We start from the raw sequence: 24,803 nt of genomic DNA on the forward strand, positions 1-24,803 counted from the left end.
AGGCTGAGCAGATTTTTCATTTTGATTTCAGACACCAGTAGTGAAAATTACCCAATTCCGTTTTATTTGGTACCAGTAAGATATCAATTGGCTTTTTAAATTTAATCTTCCTTGATCCTTCATCAACTATACCATATTTATATTTTATAAGTAAGAAGTTATTCATATTGCTAGCCTAGCCTTTTGTGGATCTGTTTTGGATTTTATTCTCAATTTTCTCAAGGATTTACATTTTCAGTCCATGTAAAACTTCAACTCCTGTTTTTCTTTTCTTAGTAAGAGTATGGGGGAGGCAATTTCTAGACTTAAAGTGATAGGTCTCTGTTAAAATGAGGCTTTCTTTCTAATAGAAAGCAAATGTGATATGGCTAATGTAAGTTTAACATGTAAAGATCATGGTATTAAGATGACTTAATTTATGTTTGCATATGACCACCTAGTCATCATTTTAACTACATGATCTTGATCAGCATCCAGATTTTTAACCTAGTGTTTGATTACATAAAGGCATTGTGTTTTTCACCTAATACGTTCTCTAGCAGTTTTGTGTTTTATTTCAACCTGGTAACCATATGACCAGCATTGTGCTAGATATTATGGAGAGATTTCAAAAATTAATTTAAAAAAATTAATGAGACAAGATTCTGCATTTAAGGCACCAATGAAATGATTAGAAAGAATGTAATTATGCATGGCTCGATGCTGACTTTGTGTGCCTCTAATACAGGAATTCATTAAAGGAAAAGATTGTGAAGTAAAATGGTAGGTAGAGGAAGGTTTCCAGGAAGAGTTGGAACTTGAAGGACGATGGTAAGTGAAGTGATAGAAGAATAGAGGATAGGTAGATTTTGTCTAGGTGTAATGATAAAATATCATCATAGACGGTCCTTGATTTACAGTAGGTCAGCTTTACAGTTTGGATTACTAATGAATGGGTGCAATGGTAGATATTATAAGATTACAGATAGTGGTGTTTCATTTTAGAAATAATTGAGCACTAGCATTTTAAGGGGAAATGATTGTCACATTGACACATTCACACATTAGTACTATTAAGAATTTGTAGTGCCAAAAAAGAATCATGAATAAATTCCCACATAATGAAGCTATAAAGAACTTGCAGAGCTCATGAAAATAAATGAATTTTTGAAAAGCTATAGGTAGAGCTGAGTAGCTAGAGTTAAAAAATTATCGAAGATAATGAACCTTCGGAGAAAGTGGAGTCAGTAAAGAGTCAGTCAGTAAGGTACAAGAAAGAAGACTGAGTCACAGAAACCAAAGAATTAAAGTTACAGGATAGAAGGACTCATTCACCACCCTTATTGGATGTTGCAATACTGGTTCTCTTCTCTTCAGTGTCCCTCTTTTCCTCCTTATAGAAATTCAGAGGTCATTTAATCATTCCCTTACATACAAACAACCTTCAATTCCTTCACTCCTCTCTGTTTTGGTAAAAACTGCAGCTTTGGTTAAATCACCCTTGTAGCTAAGTGGAACTGGAAAAAAATTCAAAAAACATGACTGGTCTCACTTTAAATTTATGGCAGTGGACTCGTAATGTTAACCAGCAATTGTACTACACTTCTTTGATCCATTCATTCTCCTAGATGATTGTTTCATCCTTCTTTCCTCTCCTGAAAACCTCGCTATCTCCTCTTCATCAAGGCAATCAGAAAAGTTTTCACAAGTACCTGACATCACATTTGTCCTCCCATTCTTTGTTAAACTTACCCTAAACAGGTTTCTGCTCTTCTGTCCCACCATTTTCAAAATGGGTCTTCTCTGAGTCACCAGTAACTTGCATCAAGTCTAGTGATCAGTTCTCAGACCTCAGTATTGAATGACCAGTTGATGACTCCTTTGGTCTTGAGGGCTCTTTTCACTTTGTTTCTAAGGCACCATACTGTATTAGAATTGCCGTATCAATACTAGGGCCAACACAAAACACACAGTATTCAAGGTTCCTTTTCAGTTCTTTTTGTTCTTAGAATATATTCCAGATTAGTTTCTTAGGGCTGCTGTAACAAATTATAATACCATAAAGTTGGTGGCTTAAGACAACAGAAATTTATTCTCTCACAGTTCAAGGGGCCAGAGTCCAAATCGGAATGTCAGTGTGCCCATTTACCTTCCAAAGGCTCTAGGAAAGAATCCTTCCTTGCCTCTTCAAGCTATTTTAGTGGCCCCAGGGATTCTTTAACTTGTGGCTGCATGACTCCAGTCTCTGACTCTATCCTCATATGGCTCCCTTTGTGTGTCTGTCTCTTTCTTCTATCTTATATAAGGATGTGTGTCATTAGATTCAGGGACCACACTAAATCCAGGATGATCTTATCTTGAGATCCTTTATTACATTGACAAAGACCCTTTTTCCAAATAAGGTGACATTTATGGGTCCCCAGTGAACTTATTTGTAGGAGGTTGAGGGTTTTGCATTTCAATAAACTACCCAGTAATTGTATAGTTACAGTACTGTCATCAAAGTTACTTGAATTAAAGTTTTTTGTGTGATTGTGGTATTATTTGATATATAGTTGGGTTCGTTGCTGTTTGTGTTCAGTTTTAGGATTTGCTCTTTCATCCGGTAATCAATAATATTGACTTTTGAAGCGTATAGCTTGGTCAGCAACAGACCATATATGACCAAGGTCCTATAGAATTTTAGTACCATATTTTTACTGTACCTTTTCTATGTTTAGATACACAAGTTCTTACTGTTGTGTTACAGCTGGGTACGTATACAGTACAGTAACATGCTGTACAAGTTTGTAGCCTAGGAGCAATAGGCTGTACAATATACCTATTGTATTACAATAGGTGTGTAATAGACTATACCATCTAGGTTTGTGTAGGTACATTCTATTATGTTCGCACAGTGGTGAAATTGCCTAATGGTATATTTCTCAGAACATATGTACCTGTCATTATGTGACACATAATAACTGTGTGTGATTCATAGGTCAAAATTATATTAGGAGGATATGCTCAGAATTCTCACTACCATCCCATTTTACCTTCCTTGTGGATAACCATTTTATGATTACTTTCAAGTTTATCTTGACCTAACAAGTAAATCCGATAAACCTCGTCTTAAATATGGACAAAAACAAGCAAACTGCCCAAAGTACCGTCTTTATTTAAAATGGTGATAATGAGACTTACTCATTGGATTATAGTGAAGATTAAATGAAAAAAAAGTAAAACAACTAGTACAGTGCCTGGCATATAGTAGATATAATTTTTTTTTCCTTCTGTAACTCATAATGTAGGCTATGTATTGCCTACAATTAGGGAGGCTAATAAATTTGTTCACATATAGCCTTTTCTTTCTATAAAGGAGAATTTGTGGTATTAAACAGGCATTATAAAATATTACCCAGAAGATTTATCAATTTTTTGGCTTTCCTGAAACTATAGATAGCATTTATTTATAGTTAGTAGCAGTGGTTTTGAAATTTGGAATCTTGATCCTCTCATTCACTTATGTATTAGAGCAGAGTCAGACTTATTTTGAAAACAATTCTAACCTGCCTGAGGCTTCTGTCTAGAAGTGGAATATATTTTGGGTAAGCTTCTTAAACTTCGTGAAATCACCTTCTCATTTGTTCCTTGCCTTGATTGATAAGACATGTACTTCTTCTCTTAATTATATTCAACCATATACTCTTGACATTCTAAATTTTTCTAATACTCAATTTTGAGAAAATGTATTAATAGAGGACTGACTAAAGGTCTGAAGGTTGGCATGCTCTGCATTCCTCTGAATATTTCAAATTTTACTTTTAAGTTAAACCATATCATTGGATATCTGTGTGCATGGATTGCATGATTTTGACTTGTTAGTTTTGCATTTACTGGATTGTGCTTTTAGGATGTGATTTATTTTTTATTTTTTTAAAGAAAAGAGAAGAAAAGGAAAAGTTGCCTAAAACAGATCTTTAGTTTTTTTAGGAATGCTATTAAGGACCTTCTCCATTATATTATCCAGTGTCTTTTTGTGGAGGTACTAGTGAAATTTCTCTCAGATTTCTGCATCTTGGAAAAGCTGTACTTTGAGCAACCACTAATTCACTTTTACTTTATATTCAGAGTATTTTCTTCTTTGCCCTACTAACAAGGAGACTTAGGCCTTATTTGAGGACCAACTCTTGGAGTTTGGAGAACAGTATGTGTTTCTATGTACCATTTTTATTTATTTTCTGTATCAAAATGTATCCTTTGCCCTGACTCTTTCCCCTGTTTATTTTTAGTCATATGCATACATCAGAATCACCTGAAGCATTTATTAAATACCAGCTCCCATCCCTGACAATCTTGGGTTCTTTGGGTGTGATAGATTACATTAATAGCACCAGTTCTTTGCCATGTGACTACACCATTTCCCCGCTACTCCTAAAGGGGCAGATTGTATTTCCCTGCCCCTTGACTTTGGTTTTGGTCATAGGACTTACTTTGGTATTAGTGGGCATGACATGACCAAAGGCTTGAATAGCACTGGCAGGATTGGGTTCGTACTTTTGTGTCTCTATCATCTCCAAAAGGTCGTGTCCAGCCTGGCTGACTAGTTCCAGGAGAAGGGTTGAGAGACTGTTGTTTTAGGCCGTGACATACTGAAGTATTTAGGGGAATGAACTTTGATGTTGCCACCTCTTTAAACGGTTCAGGGAGACACACCCCACACACACAGACAAACACACAGATACACACACACATAGACACACACACACACCCCCAACCAGACACTCAGAGACACACACACACACACACACACACACACACACACACACACACGACCACCACCACACCACGAGTGAGGAAGGAAAAGAGGGGGAAAGAGTTTGTGATTGTTTAAGCAGATGGAGCAAAATGTAAACAATTGGTGAATCTGATTAAAGATTATGGTAGTTTCTTGACTAATTATGTAATTTTTAAAATTTGAAATTATATCAGAAGTAAAAGTTACCTCTTCAACCTAAAAATGTCACAGTGGCTCACGCCTATCATCCCAGCACTTTCGGACACTGAGGCGGGTGGATCATGAGGTCAGGAGATCGAGAATATCCTGGCTAACACGGTGAAACCCTGTCTCTACTAAAAATACAAAAAATTAGCCAGGTGTGGTGGACGCACCTGTAGTCCCAGCTACTTGGGAGGCTGAGGCAGTAGAATCGCTTGAACCTGGGAAGTGGAGGTTGCAGTGAGCCGAAATCGCGCCACTGCACTCCAACCTAGGCAACAGAGGGAGACTCCGTCTCAAAAAAAAAAAAGTGAAAACCTTAAGAAAATTGTTCTGCAAAGTTTCTAAATCAGCTAGTTTGAACATTATACTTTGTTCAGTGATAAAAATCTATACTAATGAACTAGGTACTGTCTAGAATATACAGACTATTACTTTAAAAAAATTTTTAACTTTGAAATAATGTATGTAGATCCATAGAAAGTTGGGAAAAAATGTACAAGGAGGTTGTCACCCAGCTTCTCTCAATAATAAAATTTTACTTAACTATATTACAGTTTCAGAACTGGGAAACTGACATTGATACAATCCAAGAGCTTGTTCAGATTTAACCAGCGGGATATGTACTATTGTGTGTCTGTGTACGGCGGGGTGGTGTGTGTATACATGTGGTTATGTGTAACAGTACCACACTCAACTATTCTATCACTGTAAGGACTACTTTGGGTGCTATCGCTTCATAACCACACCTGCGCTCTGGTTTTTTTCTTGTTGTTGTTTTTGGTTTTTGACAAGGCTTTGCTCTGTCACCCAGGCTGCAGTGTAGTGGTGTGATCACAGCTCACTGCACCCTCAACCTCCCTGGCTCAAGTGATCCTTCCACCTCAGCCTCTCAAGTAACTGGGACTACAGGTGCGTGCCACCACACTTGACTAATTTTTGTATTTTTTGTAGAGATGGGGTTTTGGCATATTGCCCAGGCTGTTCTCGAACTCTTGGGCTCAAGCAATCCACCTGCCTCAGCCTCCCAAAGTTGGTATTACAGGCTTGAGCCACTGCACCTGGCCCACTTGGAGTTTTTAACTCCTGGTAACCACTAATCTTTCCACCATCTCTATGATGTTATTATTTCAAGAATGTTACAAAAATGGAATTGTGGTTCGTAGGCTTTTGAGGTTAGTATTTTTTCTATTTACTATAATTTCTTTTATGTCATCCAAGTTGATGTTTTTATCAATAGTTTTTTCCTTTTACTGTTCTTGCACTCCATAGTATGGATCTACTATGGTTGGTTTAACCACTTCTGCATTGAAGGACATTTGTTTCCAGCTTTTGGCTGTTATGAAATTGTCTTAGTCCATTTTGTGCTGCTCTAACAGGATATCTGAGACTGGGTAATTTATAAAAAACAGAGATTTAGGCCAGGCGTGGCTCATGCCTGTAATCCCAGCACTTCTGAGGTCAGGAATTCAAAACTACCCTGACCAACAAGGTGAAACTCCAACTCTATTATAAAAAAAAAAAAAAATTTTTTTAAAAACAGAGATTTGTTTCTTACAGTTCTGGAGTCTGGAAAGTCCAAGGTTGAAGGGCCCACATCTGGTGAGGGCCTTCTTGCTGTGTCATCCCATAATGGAAAGTGGAGGAGCAAGAGAGCACAAGACATTAGCAGGAAGAAATAGAAGGGGATAGAACTCTTCTTTTTGTCAGGAACCCATCCTAAGACAACAATATTAATCGATTTATGAGGGCAGAGTCTTTGTGACCTAATCTGTTAAAGGTCCCATCTCTCAACACTGTTGCATTGGGGATTAAGTTTCCAACAAATGAACTTCGGGGGACACAGTCAAACCATAGCACAAATAAAGCAGCTATGAACATTCATGTGCAGGTTTTTGCATGAACATAGTTTTCGTCTCATAAATATCCATACAGTTGCCTTTTTACTTAGCATTTAGATTTTTCCTTTAAAGTTTATTCTGAGGCAATTGTTTTCATACTCTATTTGTGAAAAACTATTGTTCTTTCCAAGGCTTTCAAGCTATGACTAATTCTGTAAACATAGCTATTGTAATTTCAGGATAATTTTTTAAGAAGTATGTTCAGCCTTGTGTGAAAAGAGAGAAATGGATTCAAAACTAAGCAACTTTAAGTGTGCCGTGCTCGTTAACTAAGACATGTATGTAAGTAACCAGTAGATTATTTTTTGAAGCAGCATGAGTTAAATGAAATTGAGAGCCCCTTCACCTTGTCTGTCAGGTTAGGAATGAACTAATTTGTATGTACTTTTTCTCCCTAAACTTGTGTCAGATCCATCACTGTGTACCAGCTACATAATCTTTCCTTAGCTAGGCTCTGTCCTTCTTCAGGGACTTGAACATGCTAATCTTTACTGATACTCATTTCTTCTTCCCCCTTTGCCTATTTAACTCTTATGAAATTTCCTTAATGAGGTATTTCCTCCCTTCCCAAACATATGTTTAGTTACCTTTTTTTCTTCTCTTGAAACACTTTGTTTTGTTTTTCATATTAAAAACAGCTGGGACTCTGGAATGTTTAGAGGGGATTCTGGAATCGAATCTTGGGCAAGTTCCTTAATCTTTATGTGCCTCTGTTATTATCTTAAAATGAACATAAAAGTAGTACTTAATTCATAGGATAAGGATTAAATGAGCTAAAATATGTAAATGCCTTACATAACAATGCTAGGCATATATTAAGCACTATGTTAGTATCATCAAATGTTATTGCTGTTATGGAATTCATCACAAAAACATAATTATATGGTGATTACTCAATGCATCATCCCTACTGTACTCTAAGGTCTGTGAGGATATTAGCCATGTCTGTTTGGTTTACTACTATATCCTCAACAACCACTGTCAGTCTCTATTGTAGGTGTTAGGTAAGTGCATGATGGTGAATATATAAAGGTTTACTTTAAAAAAAATTAGGAAATCAGATAATCAAAAAGAAAATTAATCATTTATACGTTTCATCTCCCTGTGATAAGAAAACTTAGGTAAAGAGGGGTTAAGCTACTCCTTCAAGTTCAACCAATTCAGTATTCTAATTGAAAGTGTTTTGTTTCCTTTTTATATCTAGTTTTGCTTCTGTGTTTATGTGTCATAATTGTGTTAAAACATAATTTTAGAAACCGATCTTTCTATATCCCATTTTACTTTGATTTCTTAAACAACAATAAAAGTCCCCTGTAACATAAGATAAAGTTTTTATTACTAATTATTTTCTTAAGGTACTTTTAAAATCAATCAGCTATCACATATTCTGGACATGGAGAATCAGTATTGAGTTAACATCCCAAGACTTTCAAAACCCAGAAACAGCAAAAATGCTGTTTGGAGAGTTTAAGGTTTAATTAAAGAGTTTGTTCAGATGCTTTTGCTGTTTGGAATCATTATCTCAGAAATTAAGCTGTAACACACAGTCATTTGATTTTGTTTCCATTAGCCTTCTACCCTGGGATATATGGCTATTACATTTTCTTTTTCATAATCTGTGTTTCATAGTAAGTTTACGTTTCTAGAACTCTGATTATTACTAAATAAATTAGAAATCTCACTTAAAATTTAAAAATTTATTTTTCTAATGAAAAATTGATATTACAGAACTAAATTTTTAAAATTTTATATACAGAAAGCATATGGTATTGATGCTATCGAAACTTGCATGTTGTATTAGTTCATTGAACATGAGTATATTAATTTAGAAAAAAATAATCCCTAATTTATATCATCCTTAATTTGTATGCTTGTCATATAGTGCAGGGATCCAGTGGAAATTATAGAAAAGTTACTGTAGGTAATGAGTCACAGGTCACTTTTCTCCCTTGATAGGTTCTTTCTCTGTAAATCGAACTATTTAAAATAATTTAGAAACTTAGATCCTTGGTAAAAAGCTGTTTTTTATCGGTTTAAATTCACTTTTAAAAAATGTATCTTCCCTGGCGAGGCGCGATGGCTCATGCCTATAATCCCAGCACTTTGGGAGGTATAAGTGGGCGGATCACCTCAGATCAGGAGTTTGAGACCAGCCTGGCCAACATGATGAAACCCCATTTCTACTAAAAATACAAAAATTAGTCTAGTGGGGTGGCTCGTGCCTGTAATCTCAGCTACTCGGGAGGCTGAGGCACAAGAATTGCTTGAACCTGGAAGTTGGAGGTTGCAGTGAGCCAGCATCATTTCACTGCATGCCAGCCTGGATGACAGAGTGAGACTCTTGTTTTTTTTTTTTTGTTTTTTTTTTTTTTTTGTAATATTTATTTATTGCATTTTAGGTTTTGGGGTACATGTGAAAAACATGCAAGGTTGTTGCATAGGTGCATACGTGGCAGTGTGATTTGCTGCCTTCCTCCCCTTCACCCATATCTGGCATTTCTCCCCATGCTATCCCTCCCCAATTCCCCACCCCCCCGCTGTCCCCCCACTCCCCCACAACAGACCCCCATGTATAGTGCTCCCCTCCCTGTGTCCATCTGTTCTCCTTGTTCAACACCCGCCTATGAGTGAGAACATGTGGTGTTTGATTTTGTGTTCTTGTGTCAGTTTGCTGAGAATGATGGTTTCCAGGTTCATCCATGTCCCTACAAAGGACGCGAACTCCTCGTTTTTAATGGCAGCATAATATTCCATGGTGTATATGTGCCACATTTTTCCTGTCCAGTCTATCATCGATGGGCATTTGGGTTGGTTCCAGGTCTTTGCTATTGTAAACTGTGCTGCTATGAACATTCGTGTGCATTTGTCCTTATAGTAGAACGATTTATAATCCTTTGGATATATGCCCAGTAATGGGATTGCTGGGTCAAATGGAATTTCTATTTCTAGGTCCTTGAGGAATCGCCACACTGTTTTCCACAATGGTTGAACTAATTTACACTCCCACCAACAGTGTAAAGTTTTTTTTTAAAAAAAAAAAAAAAAAAAAAAATAGGCCAAGTGTGGTGGGTCACGCCTGTAATCCCAGCACTTTGGGAGGCTGAGGCAGGTGGATCACTTGAGGTCAGAAGTTCAAGATCAGCCTGAACAACATAGTGAAACCCCATCTCTACTAAAAATACAAAAATTAGTCTAGTGGGGTGGCTCGTGCCTGTAATCTCAGCTACTCGGGAGGCTGAGGCACAAGAATCACTTCAACCCTGGAGGCAGAGGCTGCAGTGAGCCAAGATTACACCACTGCATGTCAGCCTGGGCAACAGAATGAGACTCTGTCTCAAAAAAAAAAAAAAAAAAAAAAAAATTATTCTTTCTAAAAAGCTATTCCAATATCTTTTTTTCACATTCATTAGTTATATTATTTAGTGGTTATATTTGTTTCTCTTGAACTGTTTTCTGAGTTTTTGAAACCAATTGCAGAAATACAGCCCAAGGGAAACATGGTTTAACAGTATTAGGACTGAAAAAGTTTTAATTAATGTGAGATTATAGTATTTTGTATCTAACAAAAAGTTTTCCTTAGTTAAAAAAAAAAAGCCTTCTATTACAGAAAACTATATAAATATACTGTACTTTTAAATTTTTGTTGTATTTTTATTGTTATATTGTTATTGTTTTTTCCCAAATATTTTCAATCCACAATTTTGTTGAATCCATGGATGTGGAACCTGTGAATACGGAAGGCCAACTGTACAAAAAAGATCCCAGAATTAGTAAGATTAGTAAGTTTTCAGGATACAAAATTAATATACAATATTCTATTGTATTTCTGCATCCTAGCAATTAACAATTGGAAGTCAAAAATTTGTCAATTATAACAACATCAAAAATGTGAAATACTTAGGAATAAATCTGAAGAAGTATGTGAAGGCACTGTAGACCGAAAACTAGTAAACATTGCTGAGCAAAATTAAGGAAGATCTAAATTAGTAGAGACATATACATTATTTGTAGATCATAATGCTCAATATGGTTATCAGTTTTACCCAAATTGTTAACATAGATTGAATGCTGTATCTATCATATTCCCAGCAGCTTTGTAGAAATTGACAAGATGATTCTAAAATCTATATGTAACTATTAAAAAAAACCCTAGAATCAGAACAGTTTGGGGCAGAATAAATGTCTACTAAGCAGATATATTGATTAGATAGTTGGATATGAGTCGAGTATATGGGGTAGAAGTTAGATTTAGAGATATAAATTTGGGAGCCGTAAGCACAGAAGCACTGTTTTAAAATCATGCCATCGAATGAGATCAACAGTAGAGTATGGATAGGAAGATAAAAGGAACCAGAAGAGGATTCTGGAGTGGTCAGTTTAGTCAGCAGAAAAACTAGGAGAATATATTGTTCTGGAAGACAAGCAAAGAATTATTCAAGGAGAGAGTGATCAACTCTGTTGATTACTAGATCAAATCATATGAGGTCAGAGGCTTGCCCACTGAATCTAGCAATTTTAGTGCCATTGCTAACTGCAACAAGACATTTGGTGGAATGGAGAATAAAAACACATATGGTATGGGTTCAAGAGAAGGTATGAGAGAATTAGGGATGAATATAAACAACTGAGGGAATTTTGCTCTGAAAGGGAACAGAAAAATTAAGTCATTGTTGGAGGGAGATTGTAGGGGTCAAGATAAAGGGTGGGATTTTTTTGGGTTTTTTTATTGGGAGTAGGGAGAATTATTTGCATATATATGTTTTATGCTGACTGGAATTATTCAGTATGTGGAAAATTTGATGATGCAGGAGAGAAGAGAATTGCTGAAATAGTATTTTTGAATGAGAGCAGAATAGAGATAAGTATGCAGATTATGCATAAGTGATCCACGATTTTTGGCACTTCTTCCATGTATACCCTTTCTTGATTGCTCTTTCATGTACTTTAATTAATGATCTTACCTATTTATTTGGGAGAGTTTCCTAAAGTATCTGAAACATATTCCATGTTCTCATACTAGATTGTCTTGAAGAATTGTTTGTTTGAGGATCAAAAATCAAAGTAGCCAATTTTTTGAACAGATTCTTAAGGCAGCCGAATTCCAAATGGCTAACAGAACCAAAGTGGCGAAGACTATTATATACTTTTAAGATTTAATATTAATATAGAAGTCTCATTCCCAGGTTTTTCTTATATTTTACATACATCTCAAAAAAAGTTTCCATTTGTGTATTTAAATAAAAACCACACACTGGGAGCTCTTGCTTTCTAATAGTGTTGAATAGTCAATTCAGAAGAATTTGGCCAATCTTTGATGAGCTATTTAAAAAAATAATAAAGCTGAATTTTTAATTTTCCCACTTATTTACATTAATTGTAAGTGTGCCCTCTTGTGGACTATTCAGTAATTTTCACATAAAAGCCTTTCCTTTTATATTGCAGACTAAAGTAATTGTATATCATCACATATGTTTCAAGACCTAGATCTTAATGTTATAGTTAAGACCTAAACCTCATTTAGAAATAGTCATTGTTTGATTTTGCATTTCTAATATGATTGTATGTGAAACAGTCTCATAACAGTTTCAACCATTATATAAGGGAGTTGGAGACAGGCTGTTTCTTTTGCAGTATAAAAGAAGATGAGAAATAAATTTTATTTTAGTGTGTTGGGGGTGAACTAGGAATCCAAACAATTCGTAGATGCAGTTGGAAATTTCCTCCATAGCCTCTGTAAAAATAAAATTTTAATAATTAAATTCCAGGACACAGGACTATTTTTTTCCTGAGGTAGTTTGTAGTTTTGTCTATTTTCGTATGATTAAACTTTGTGTAACTAACTACAGGCCTCAGCAAATCAACTTTACTCTCTAACCAACTGGGACTATTTAAAGTTATATGCAGTTTTATTAAAGTCAATTCATAGAAATATATAGTTTTACTCATTATTTTATTTCTCAGCAAACATACACATATTTTATAAACTGCTTTTGAGAAACCCTAACTCTCAACCTTATTTACTTAATGGTAACTTTTCTTTCTCTGCGTAATGGTACTTAGTAGTGTAAATATATCTTTCTAATAGATGTTATAAATATATTATGTGATATTGCTACACTATTGGGACACACATATACATTATTGGTATCCAGCATGGTGGCTGCAGAGAACTCAGGGTTCCAGAAGCAAAGCAAATGTCTTAAGAGAGTCTTAGAACTTTGCTTTATTTTGCATTTTTTAAATTTAATGGAAGTAATTTGGAACTTTAGAAAAGGAGAAATGTTTTAAAGGAAGTGAGAATTTTTACAGTGCAGCTTATTGGGAACTTTGTTTTTGAGCAGGATTTGAGGAAGATCCTTTCATAAGTATCTTAAATAGCATGTGAAAAATCTGTTCTTGAATAGCAGGCAGGGAAAAAGAATCTGAAGGTGACTTGACAGAAGTGAAAGGCTTCTGCTGGAGAGGTGCCACTCTCTAGGGACTCACTGACCTATTTAAAATAGTAAGTAGTACCACACAGATTTATTTATTTACTTAACCTGTGTAGCTATTTAGCATTTATATCCCACCTGTTTTCCAAAAGGATTTGAGGTGGTTTATAATGTTAAATGTAATATAAACTAGGACAATAAAAATATACTAGTTTAAACTTTAAAAAAAAACCCTTTAATGTGAGAAGGCTGAGCAAAGGGCAAGAAGAACCTTTTCATTCTCCCCCCAGAAATCTTGCTCCTCTCTTACTAAAGCCTTCAACCATCTCTCCAAGTGGTGGCAGGGAAATTCTAAGGTCTGACCTCAGTTCTTAGCATACTTATGTTAACAGATCTACCCTTAGTTTCCGTCAGCAAACTTTCTGTTGCCCAACAGACTGGGCTGCAGCTAGACTATAAAAAGGTATGAATCTTACCCTTGTGGGATAAGTATGCTTTTCCAAATTCTTAGTTTCTTCCTTAGATATTTTCTCCCTTAATCCTGTGGATGGAGCTGCTTCCTGTATTTGCCATTGCTGTATTTTGTAGAATCCTTTTTATACCTTCTAGTTAACCATTTTTACTACTTAATAATTCTTTATATTTTTTCCTGCTCAAAAAAAGTGTGTATACACACATATACACACGTACACACACACTACTTTTAACCCTTTCCTCTACCACCAAAAAAAATAACATTAGCAAAGAAAAAAGGTGTTAATTAGCTAAATATTCCACATATGTGATATTTCAGTCTATTCAAAATGATGTTATAATCACACAAGATGACAACTAATATAATGAATACTGAACTAGAGATGAAACACTTATATTCTAGTCTTGGCTAGGTCAATTACTAGCTCAGAGACCTTCAACAGACACTTACATTCTCTGAAGAACTTTTACTGTTTGCTGTACCCTTTTGTTGGTTTATCTTTTTTCCATAGCAGTGTAGATGTTTCTCAGTTTTGTTTCCTTTAGACAAGCATTAGAATATAAGATTTGGTTAGAAACACCTGAGTTCAAATCCTATTTCTGCTTCATGCTTTCTGTTTAGCTGTAGACAAAGTATTTAGGCTCTGAAACTTAATTTTTGCATCTGTGAAATGGTGGTCATCTTTACATTGCTTTGATATTGGAATGACTAAGGAAAGGGATATGTAAATATCTGACACATAAGAAGTGCTAAAAAATTTATTTACTTTATTTCTTGCCTATCTGATCTATTATAATTTCACTTTTATCAACCCTCAGTAAATCAGTTCCATAACTATAGCTATAGTTCAGACCACTTTTGTCAGATTGTGAATTTCCAAATTCCTGCTTTAGACATTTCCAACTAGATATTACACTGGCATTTTAATCTGAACAAGTCCAAAATCACACCATGCTTACATGTAAGTACGGCAGTATTCTGACAGAACTTTCTGCTTTCATTCTGTGTCTCTTCCTCCCTCACCCTATCTTCCTTATCACTTTTAAATTAGTCTTAACTGAAAACTTAAGGATGTGGAAAAAGATAACATACTCCCTTGCAGGCTCCAATTGACCTTTCTGGCTATATGCTCTGTCTAAAGCATTTATGAATATACCCTGCATATTGTATTAGTCTTTAGCACCTAGCTCAGTGTACTTCATAGAATATACTTAACATAGGTTTCATAGGTAATTATTTAAATATTCAGAGAAAGCTATGTACATGGAGCAGCAACAGGAGACTTTTTTTATTTTTATCATAGTTTATATTACTATTTTCCCTAAAGTAATATTCTAATAGTAATAAAAGTCCAAGGAGTACAGGTAGGAATACCACCAAAACGAGAATTCCCCAACATCTCAGAATACACCCCCATCCCTAATAATTATTGTTAAAGGTTTAATAATATATTTTTAAAGTCTTTTTTTTTCATGCTTAGGCCATCATTTTTATGAAAATGTGTTTTAAGCAAAAGTATTTAGCTTGGCTGATGAGCTTATAATACGCACATTGATATTTTCAGCTAACAATATATCTTTAATATATTTTCATGAATTTTAAGAATCTTTGCCATTCTTTTTTATTTTAGTGCCAATTTGTGGAGAGATTAACATATAGAACCATCACTGTAAAGTTGATTCAAGTTTTAATTCAATGATTCTTTCTCTTTTCTCTCTCTGAAGTATGTACCCCCTTTACAACATTCTTGTGGCCAAACTCAAATTTTAAAGGGCAGAGGATGTTTCCATCTTGTTAACCATTGTACTTGGGCTGCCTAGCATAGTGTCTGACACAGTAACATAAGATAAATATTAATTGGATGCATCATCATGAAGAACTAAATATAATAGCAATAGTATGTTGTGTTGGGTGCCACTTATTACTCGGGATACTTATAGGGTTGAATGAACTATTATGTAACCTGACATGGCATTTTAAACTGTTAACTATTAAGGATAGTCACAGGAAAATGCTTTAGTTACGTTAAAGAGAAGATGAAGCAGATTTTTCTGGAAAACAACACAAAAGTTTAAAGCAATTTCAATTATTAAATTAAGACAGATTGAATAGTAATCATGTGAAAAGTTACCAAATTCATATCTTACATCCATTATGTATTTAGCTCATCGTTAGTGTATTCAAAGATGGAAGAAATAAAAGGGGTTTGTACTTGGTAAGATTTACTTCTTAAAATGTCATTATGCAAATTTTGAGAAGAAAGGTTATGAACTTAGTATAAAACATGTCATGGTATTTACTTACTCATTGTAATCTTTTATCCAAAACTGATTTTCCTCAGAGTGAATTTTTCTTTCTGCTCAATAGTTCAGATCAAGAAGAACATAAGAATAATTGAAGTGCCATAGAAATGTGAATCATATACCAAATGTGGTTGTAAAGTAAGGAGTCTAACTCCATAAAGCCTTTTCAGTGTCACATGGTATAGTATACTGACTAACAGTCTTTTAAACTGGATGTTTCAATCAACCTGTAAAATAATATTAGAAAAAGAATAAGACAGATCTGCATAAATGAAAGATTTCTGAGATAATATACGTGGCAAAAGCAAGATGCGGAGGAGTATATAATAAATAACAGCTTGCATTTAATGCATACTTACTACATACCCAGCACAATTCTAAGAACTTTACACATATTATTTCATCCTCACAACAAAATTTGAAATAATAATAATTACCTATCTCATATCAGAGATGAGGAAACTGAGGTACAGAGATTCAGTAAGTAGTCCAAGGTTATGTAGTAAGCAGGGGAGTTTGGATTCAAACACACAGTCTAATTAATCTCTTTCTTCCTTGGCTACATATTTTTACTATATTGATTATATGTGCATCATAATCTCATGGATGTACCATCATTTGTTATACTAATAATGTTATACATTTTAGTTGTTATTTTAAATGTCCATGTGCCAGATAGTCTGGGTTTGACTCCAGCTGTCGGCAAATTATTTATCTTCTCTGTACCTCACATTCTTCATCAAATAAAACTGGGATATTAGCATCTCAGGTCCATATGAGGATTAAATGAGAGTAGATTAAGTTGTTTATAACCATTTTTATTACATAGTAGGTGATGAATATGCATGAGTTACCATTTCTATTTTTCAATCACTAAAATGTAGTAAAAATGTTGTGGGAATATCTACATGTGTATGTTTTTCAGCATGTATGTAATTATTTCTTTAGCGTATATTTTTAGAAGTGAAACTTGAGAAAAAATTATTATTTTTTAAGACTTTAAAAAATTATTTTTAAGATTTTAAATAATTATTTTAAGTCTTTGGTTATAGGGTGCAAAGTGAACCTCCAGAATGTTTATCTACTGTCAGATAATAAGGATGCCTTTTATTCCAAATCCATCCCAATTTTAATGTTATTGTAATTCCCATTGATACTGTTGTATTTGCATTTCTTTTGTTGCTTGAGGAAGTTGTACATTTTGTAGTGAAATTAAATGAAGAACTGGAGTCTTTAAAAATCTTGGCAAATGTTTAAAAGTTCCCTTCAAACTCATTATAATGGGCTAAATTGAAAATTTACTATAATATCTTCCCCTAATTAAGCATTCTTTTAATTAAACCTCAAGCCATTCTTAAATTTAGTTATAAATGATTTCTCACTCAATATATTTTGTTTTATTTAGTTCTTAGTATTACAACAGTTAAATTTTTTTCTGCTTTCTATTGCCAGTATTTATTTCTCCTACCTTATCATTTAAGTAATTGTAGGTGAGCAGGCCCAAGGCTATGACTTGTAATACTATGGTGAAATATATACCGGAATGCCAAATAATTATTTATAATAGATGTTTCAGAAGTAGGAATTATTTGTATTGAAAAGATGCTTTTTCCCTCTATTTGTTTTGAAAAGACTCCTGTTCTTCCTTTATTCTCCCAAATCTGTTTAGTAATGCTGTTAACTTTCTGGATCACTTACTATGTGCCAGGTGGTATGTCAAGTGATATATATGCATTATTTTATTCCCATCACCACTTACGTGATGGGCTACTTTCCTCACTCTTACATTTTTTCAAATCAACAGCTCTTATATGGCTTTGCCTGGTGACTCACAATTTTAAAGACATTTTACCTGAGCTCACAAAGCACTGTACAGGGTACCCTTATATTTCTATTCCCTCTATCCCTTTCAGTGTTCAACCCACTAAATTTATTTTATAATCTACTAATCTGTCACCAATCACAGATTGTAAAACATTACCTTAAGTGGCAGTTCTAAAGCCCTCATTAAAATCTTCTTTACAGTTTGGTTGCCATTTCATTCTGGACACATGTCAGCTTCAGTTTTACAAAATACAGTATAGTTTCACAGAGCCAAGCAGTCCAAAACATTCAATCCAGAGCCAGAATGTCATATCTAGTTAGTTAGGTGTGTATTTGTTCATTTTTAGAATTCTAGGAATGCTATTTCTTGATGGACCCTGGTCACCTTCCAACATAAAGTAGCAACATTTCCACAAGATTACTTACATTTATTAAAAGCTGTGACTTTAGCTAAAATTGTAACTTCATTTCTACCAAATTCCTCTGCTGTTTTTCAAAATCTTGGATTCCAGTGGAATTAGCCATGGTTCAGCAGTGAAGATCAAATACTTTTGTCAGTAATCATTTATCAACATATAATTAAAGCACTTTAAACCAAGTAAGTATTGTTGCTCCCCGGTCCTTCCCCTTTACTCCCAGTTTTTAGTTGACATCAGTATTCATTGCATTTTTATATCACTGTGAAAAGCACAATCTTATGGTTAGATTTATTGAGATTTATTAATCTTCTAATTCATATATGGGTGACTAAATACATAGTCATTTTTAGGCTAAAAATTCTAACCTGGGGTTGGATCTGCTGTATTTGTTACCTGGGACTTAGGAAAACAGTCAGGTAGCCCACAGTAGAATCCCAGTATATTATTACCCTTTTTAGGTTCCTATCCTCTGAGTTAAATAATTAAATACAGTCACTTGTTACTTAATCTGCTTGAATATGGCAATGTACAACAGTGAGTTGTATGTGAATAACGACATTTTTGTGATCTGTAAGTAATTTTCATTCAATGATTTCTTTCCATTAATTACTAAACTTAAGTTGGAACTTTCTTATTAGCATAAACTTATGAAAAATTCATTGTGTTTTGGTGACCTTTATCAGGAGCTTTTAAATTCCAATTGACTTTTCTTTTTTTTTTCTTTTTTTTTTGTTCATCCCCTCCCCCCGACAATTTTTTTTGGCGGGGGCCAGAGTCTCATTCTGTGGCCCAGGCTGGAGTACAATGATGACGCATTCTCGGCTCACAGCAACCTCTGCCTCCTGAGTTCAAGCGATTCTCCTGCCTCAGCCTCCCAAGTAGCTTACAGGCACACAGCACCACGCCCAGCTAATTTTTGTATTTTTGGTAGAAACGGGGTTTCACCATGTTGGTCAGGCTGGTCTCGAGCTCCTGACTTTGTGATCCGCCCGCCTTGGCCTCCCAAAGTGCTGGGATTACAGATGTGAGCCACCGTGCCTGGGCTTCAACTGACTTTTTAAAGTGCTTAATGTGACTGCGAACTGTAGTGTTGCATTAAATTTCTTTAGTAATTGTTAAAGAATCAATAATTTCAAATTGTATAGTCCACAGTGTAGCAAATTGGTAGATATAGGATAGCCAGTAGTGATTATAGCTTTCCTATGTTATTTACTGTACCTTTTCCTTTCAGTGGGCTTCTGCTAGTAAATTTTGTCAGTCATTTACCAAAGGAAAGTAATGTTTTTTCCTTTAGCTGGCAATTAGTAAAGAATGTACATTTAAAGGTCGTTAGACTATGAAGGAAAAAGAGGAAATGATCACCACAAAGAAAAGATAGTTAATCCTCTAGATGGAACTGGAATTTTGGATGGTGGTTCTATGGATGCTTACTTTATAATTCTGTTAAACTGTGTGTGTGTGTGTGTGTGTGTGTGTGTGTGTGTGTGTGTGTACTCACCTGTTTAATGTACCTTTGCCTTTGTTCCGTAGGTCTTATATTAATAATAATAATGTTTGGGGGCAAAGGAAATTCTTAATTTTAACTACCTGTATTGTATACTTCTACATTAAAAAAATACTTATTTGCAAAGTTGCATTCAGACATATGAGTAAGGGAAATTGTTAGTATTATATCATTTAAATATTTGACATTTATAACTCAAAAACTTAAAGAGGTTCTCTTTGACTAACAAATACAACCTTAAAAAGATAAACACTTAAGCTTTTTAAACTGGAAACTACAATTCAGTTTCCAATCTTAACTCTGTGGCTTAATTGATGTAGACTTCCATTTGCTGATGAATTTTTAAGGTAAGAGTAATGTAATGAAAGTGTATCTTTGATTAATGTGTACTTGTTAAAATAATACCTATTTACCAAAAAGGACTTATACAAGTACTGTTAAAGGGAAGATAAATGTTCCACAAGCCGTATGTTGAAAATAAGAAGAGAAAAACGTGGGGGCTTTGAACAGAATAACCAAGTTATCATATGTGTCTCTGTGTGTGTAGAGAGAGAGAATTCCATCATGATAAATACTAAACATTTAAGTCAATTAGGTCATTTTTATGGGGAACGTTAAAAATGTTTACACATGCCTTTCTCTGTCCTTTATGTGGTTGCGTATTGATTATGTGACTTATAAGAAACATGTAGTGGGTGGTTGAAAGGACAAGCTAAGTACATGAACATTAAGTAATCATGCAAGAATGAAACAAGACAAGTTTCAAAAGATATCACAAAGGAATATATAATTACTTACAAAATAATATTGGGCAATAAATGTCGTAAGTTCAGAGTAGATTAAGGTAAGATACTTACTTGGGTGAATTAGAGGTTTGATGAAATAACGGGAACATGCTTTGGATCTTGAAGAAGTATAGGATTTGGACCAAAGTAGTAATAGTCTTCAGGAAATGTATTAAGATGGGAATACACAGGGGAGATTTGGGAGAATGTGATTAGATCAGGTTGGTTGGAGAGGATAGTTTATGTAGGATAGTGATAAAAGACACAGCTAGAAAGGCAAGTTGAAGCTAGACTATGAAGTTAAATGTTTAATGTGCTTATAATGTGGAAATGAATTACAGTGCTTGTTGAGGTTGATCAAGTATTCCTATCTAGCAATCCAGCCTACAGTTAAGAAGCAAACTGGAACCAGATTGCTTGGGTTCAAATTCTTGCTTCACTAATTACTTTAAACTCACTATAAATTGATTTCCTCTTAGTAAATGCAGAAAACAATAGTAGCTACCTTACTGGGTTATTGTGAGGACTAAGTGAGTTAATGTGTGCAAAGCATTTTGCAGTTGCTCAACATATAGTAAGTGGTGTATTAAAAAATGACTATTGTATAGGTTGAACAAACAAAAGCAGAAACTTTTTTTATAGTGATTAAGCATTTTCCTGGTAGTAATATATCTTACATATTTCTACAAATAATTGTCTGTTTTGTGTATTTCAGTGTTTGGGAAATGGGAAGTAATGACAGCTGGCACCTGAACTAAGTACTTTTATAGGCAACACCGTTCCAGAAATTCAGGATGAATGGGGATATGCCCCATGTCCCCATTACTACTCTTGCGGGGATTGCTAGTCTCACAGACCGTAAGTTTGGTTAATTTATCAATTTAAGTTCTACTGTGTGTTAACAATAATTTTTACAGAGAATGTTTCAAAAATTATTATAGGTTCTTTAAAACATATTTATAAAAATAGTTACTCAAACTGCCCTTTAAAGAAAAAAAAAATTGACAGCCCGTTATCTAACTTCTTTATTATCTAACTTCTTAGTGATGTTTATTTTGGTGGTCGTGTTCATTAATCTGTTGGAGTTTGAGGTATCAGCAGCCTATTTTACTCTGAGTACTTAAGAATTTTAAAGAACATTGCCAGTCTTTTGAGATTTATTTAATATAACTCAATTTTTCAGAGATTTATTCTTTTGTTAGGCATTTGTAACTATAATTCTTAGTCCTTGAGTAATGATGTGAAAAGCTACCTACAATTTTAGTCATTGTGTCACCCTAACTGAATAAATAAAAGGAAAAAGATATGAGAGGGAAGAGTAGAAAGTGAGAGGATGGCATACTTTTCTTTGTATAGCATTGTGCAAGATTTCATAATCTTCATATGAAGGTCCTTCATATCAAGGACTTCATAATAAGGGAGCTAGGAGAAAGTATCTTCAAGAAATGTTTTTGTCCATGTTCAGTATCCTCCAAATACTATTTTTCTGGCTTTGGTTTAGTTTTGTTTTATGAATTTCCATTTGGTTTTAGTGGGGTAAAATATGTAACAGCCCATAGCTTTGAAGTTAGGAAACCATCATAACTAGTTATGAGGTCTAAAAAAAGTGCTGTAGGTGATTGGGTTAACATTACTCAGGTAAAAAAACTTTTTGAAACTATCTTTAGTTTTTATTATCACTTTGTAGTAGGTAAGGCAAAATACTTCAGAAGTACAAAATCAGATATACTACCAGGAATTTCTTTTTAGTTTTTCTCCCTATGATCTTTGCTATACCTAATATTTTAAAAGTTTGTCACCAATAACCCCTGTTTATTAAGTAATAATTTGATTTTCTTTGTTTTTATTAATGAAAATCCTGTTAGTACCTATTGGGGCTGAGCAACATGATAAATTGTACTGTATAGGTGATTAGAAATTAAGCCTATAACAAAGACACCTGATATTTTAGTTAGCTTTCTTAACCTTTAGACAAATGAACAAATTTCTATTAGGTGAACAGAGATTAAACAGCTGAATTTAAGCTACCATAAAATATTTATGTTCTTTTGTTTTGCTATTAGAAGAGAATAAAGAAGAGATAACTATTTAGGAATTTGTAATTTAGAAGAATATTTTTATATTACAGAATTCTATGCTATGAATGCTTTCTTGCTAGATTGAGCTATTTATTTGTATATACTTAAGCTTTTAAAAAATGTTACTTATCTACTTTATGAAGAGTCAGATATTGTTATTTGGTTCATTTGTATGGGCTTACTAGTGATTCTGATAAATCTTATAAACAAGAACAAATGAATTGCTATGTTGGAAGTTCGTTTGTAACCATGCCCTTTTGGCTAGTCATTTGTTAATAAAAACTTAAGAAATGAAAAGCAAGGATGAATATAAGGGAGCTGAATTTTATTCCTAGAGACTAGTATGATCTATTATGGTGCAAGTGATGTTTTGGGAGTTTTGTAGGGTTGATTGAGGTTTGTTAGGAAGAGGAGAAATACCTTTTAATAATTTGTCACATTGATATTTATAATTTTTTTAATTTCCAAATACAGATAAGCACCAAAGAGACTTCTTACAGTCACTCAATTTCTAATAATCTGATTTTATTCCAAATAGTCCTGAACCAGCTGCCTCTTCCATCTCCTTTACCTGCTACAACTACAAAGAGCCTTCTGTTTAATGCACGAATAGCAGAAGAGGTGAACTGCCTTTTGGCTTGTAGGGATGACAGTTTGGTTTCACAGCTTGTCCATAGCCTCAACCAGGTATCAACAGATCACATGTAAGTATGGTCAATTTTGTATCTAATATAAGTGAAAAGTTTTGGCCTTACTAAGACAATCTGTATTCCTGGTTTTATTTCTAAAAATTTTAGATACATAGTTTATTTTTAAAATATATCAGTATCCAAGGGAGAATATAGTCTTATTGCAATAAGAGATTAAAGAGATTTAAATAGGCAATAGTTATTTTAAGATAATAATTCTGATCCATGTAGCTCTATGGATATCTTTTCAACTCTTTTGAAATGATCATGGGGGAGCCATCATCTGTGCAGAGATCTAAAGTTGTTTATGAAACCATATCCCTTTTTCCTGATATTGCCAAAGTGGTTAAAATTCCCAGTATATAATGGACTATGCTATTAGCTTTATTTGAAGTAGGCTTACATGCTTTTCATGAGAAGTATAACAAGAATTCAAGGGCTAATTCCATGAAAGGCTGCTATAGAGTTTGGGACTAAGTTTTCCTAGATGGGGAAAAATAGCCCAAAAATACTTATTGAGCTATGAGTTTATTTAATAATTTCTAAGTCATTTTAAAATAGAAAAGAAATATAGTCCATTCTAAACTACTCAAAATAATGGAAGGGGAGAGATCTGATTATAGGCTTATATTTTCACACAGTAAACTTTTTAAAATAAAATTGACTTAAATTATACAGCATATTTACAATTTTTCACACAGGTATACTTTTAAAATTTATTTTTCACTCCAAAACTAATACATATTTATAATAACACAAAAATGGGTAAAAGGTAAAATCTCTCTTATCCCTTCACATCCCACCATACAGTGTTACTCATGTAACCTTGCATTCTTTATTATTATTTTTTAATTTAATGATTCATCATGTAGGGGAATGAGGATAAATACATTATATATATTATAAGTATATATAATACATTATATATACTTGCCCTAAATTCTGCATTAGATGCAGAATATATTTTGGGGGCATTTTTAAAACTGATGACTCTAAGGTGAGATACTTACTAAATGGATTTTCTAATGGAGAAGTTGAGAAATGATTGGTTAAAAATCAGAAAGAAGTATAATACTATGGATATTTTGTCAATCTCAAAATTGAGCAATATCTAAATCACTTCTTTTTTTTGAGATGGAGTCTAGCTCTGTCACCCAGGCTGGAGTACAGTGGCACGATCTCAGCTCACCACAACCTCCACCTCCTGGGTTCAAGTGATTCTTCTGCCTCAGCCTCCCAAGTAGCTGGGATTACAGGCACCCACCACCACGCCTGGCTAATTTTTGTATTTTTAATAGAGACAGGTTTTCACCATATTGGCCAGGCTGGTCTCAAACTCCTGACCTCAGTTGATCCACGTGTCTTGGCCTCCCAAAGTGCTAGAATTACAGGTGTGAGCCACCATGCCCAGCCTCTAAATCACTTCTTATGCTTGTG

The 24,803-nt window shown here is 34.2% G+C and overlaps 1 protein-coding gene across 4 annotated transcripts in view; it reads left to right on the forward strand.

Moving 5' to 3' along the window:
- The window catches only part of NIPBL (NIPBL cohesin loading factor), a 207,565-nt gene that overhangs the window by 58,780 nt on the left and 123,982 nt on the right, over positions 1 to 24,803 (forward strand). For all 4 annotated transcript variants that reach the window (XM_012459994.3, XM_064375929.1, XM_012459995.3 and 1 more), the window contains exons 2-3: positions 21,315 to 21,457; positions 23,216 to 23,381. In XM_012459994.3, coding sequence (XP_012315417.2) covers positions 21,394 to 21,457; positions 23,216 to 23,381 — 230 coding nt within the window. In that variant the 5' untranslated portion in view covers positions 21,315 to 21,393. The remainder of the gene's footprint in view (positions 1 to 21,314; positions 21,458 to 23,215; positions 23,382 to 24,803) is intronic.

Source organism: Aotus nancymaae, unplaced genomic scaffold (assembly GCF_030222135.1).
Source record: "Aotus nancymaae isolate 86718 unplaced genomic scaffold, 86718_ANA_hifiasm-v0.15.2.pri h1tg000014l, whole genome shotgun sequence".
Classification (NCBI taxonomy): Eukaryota; Metazoa; Chordata; class Mammalia; order Primates; family Aotidae; genus Aotus; species Aotus nancymaae.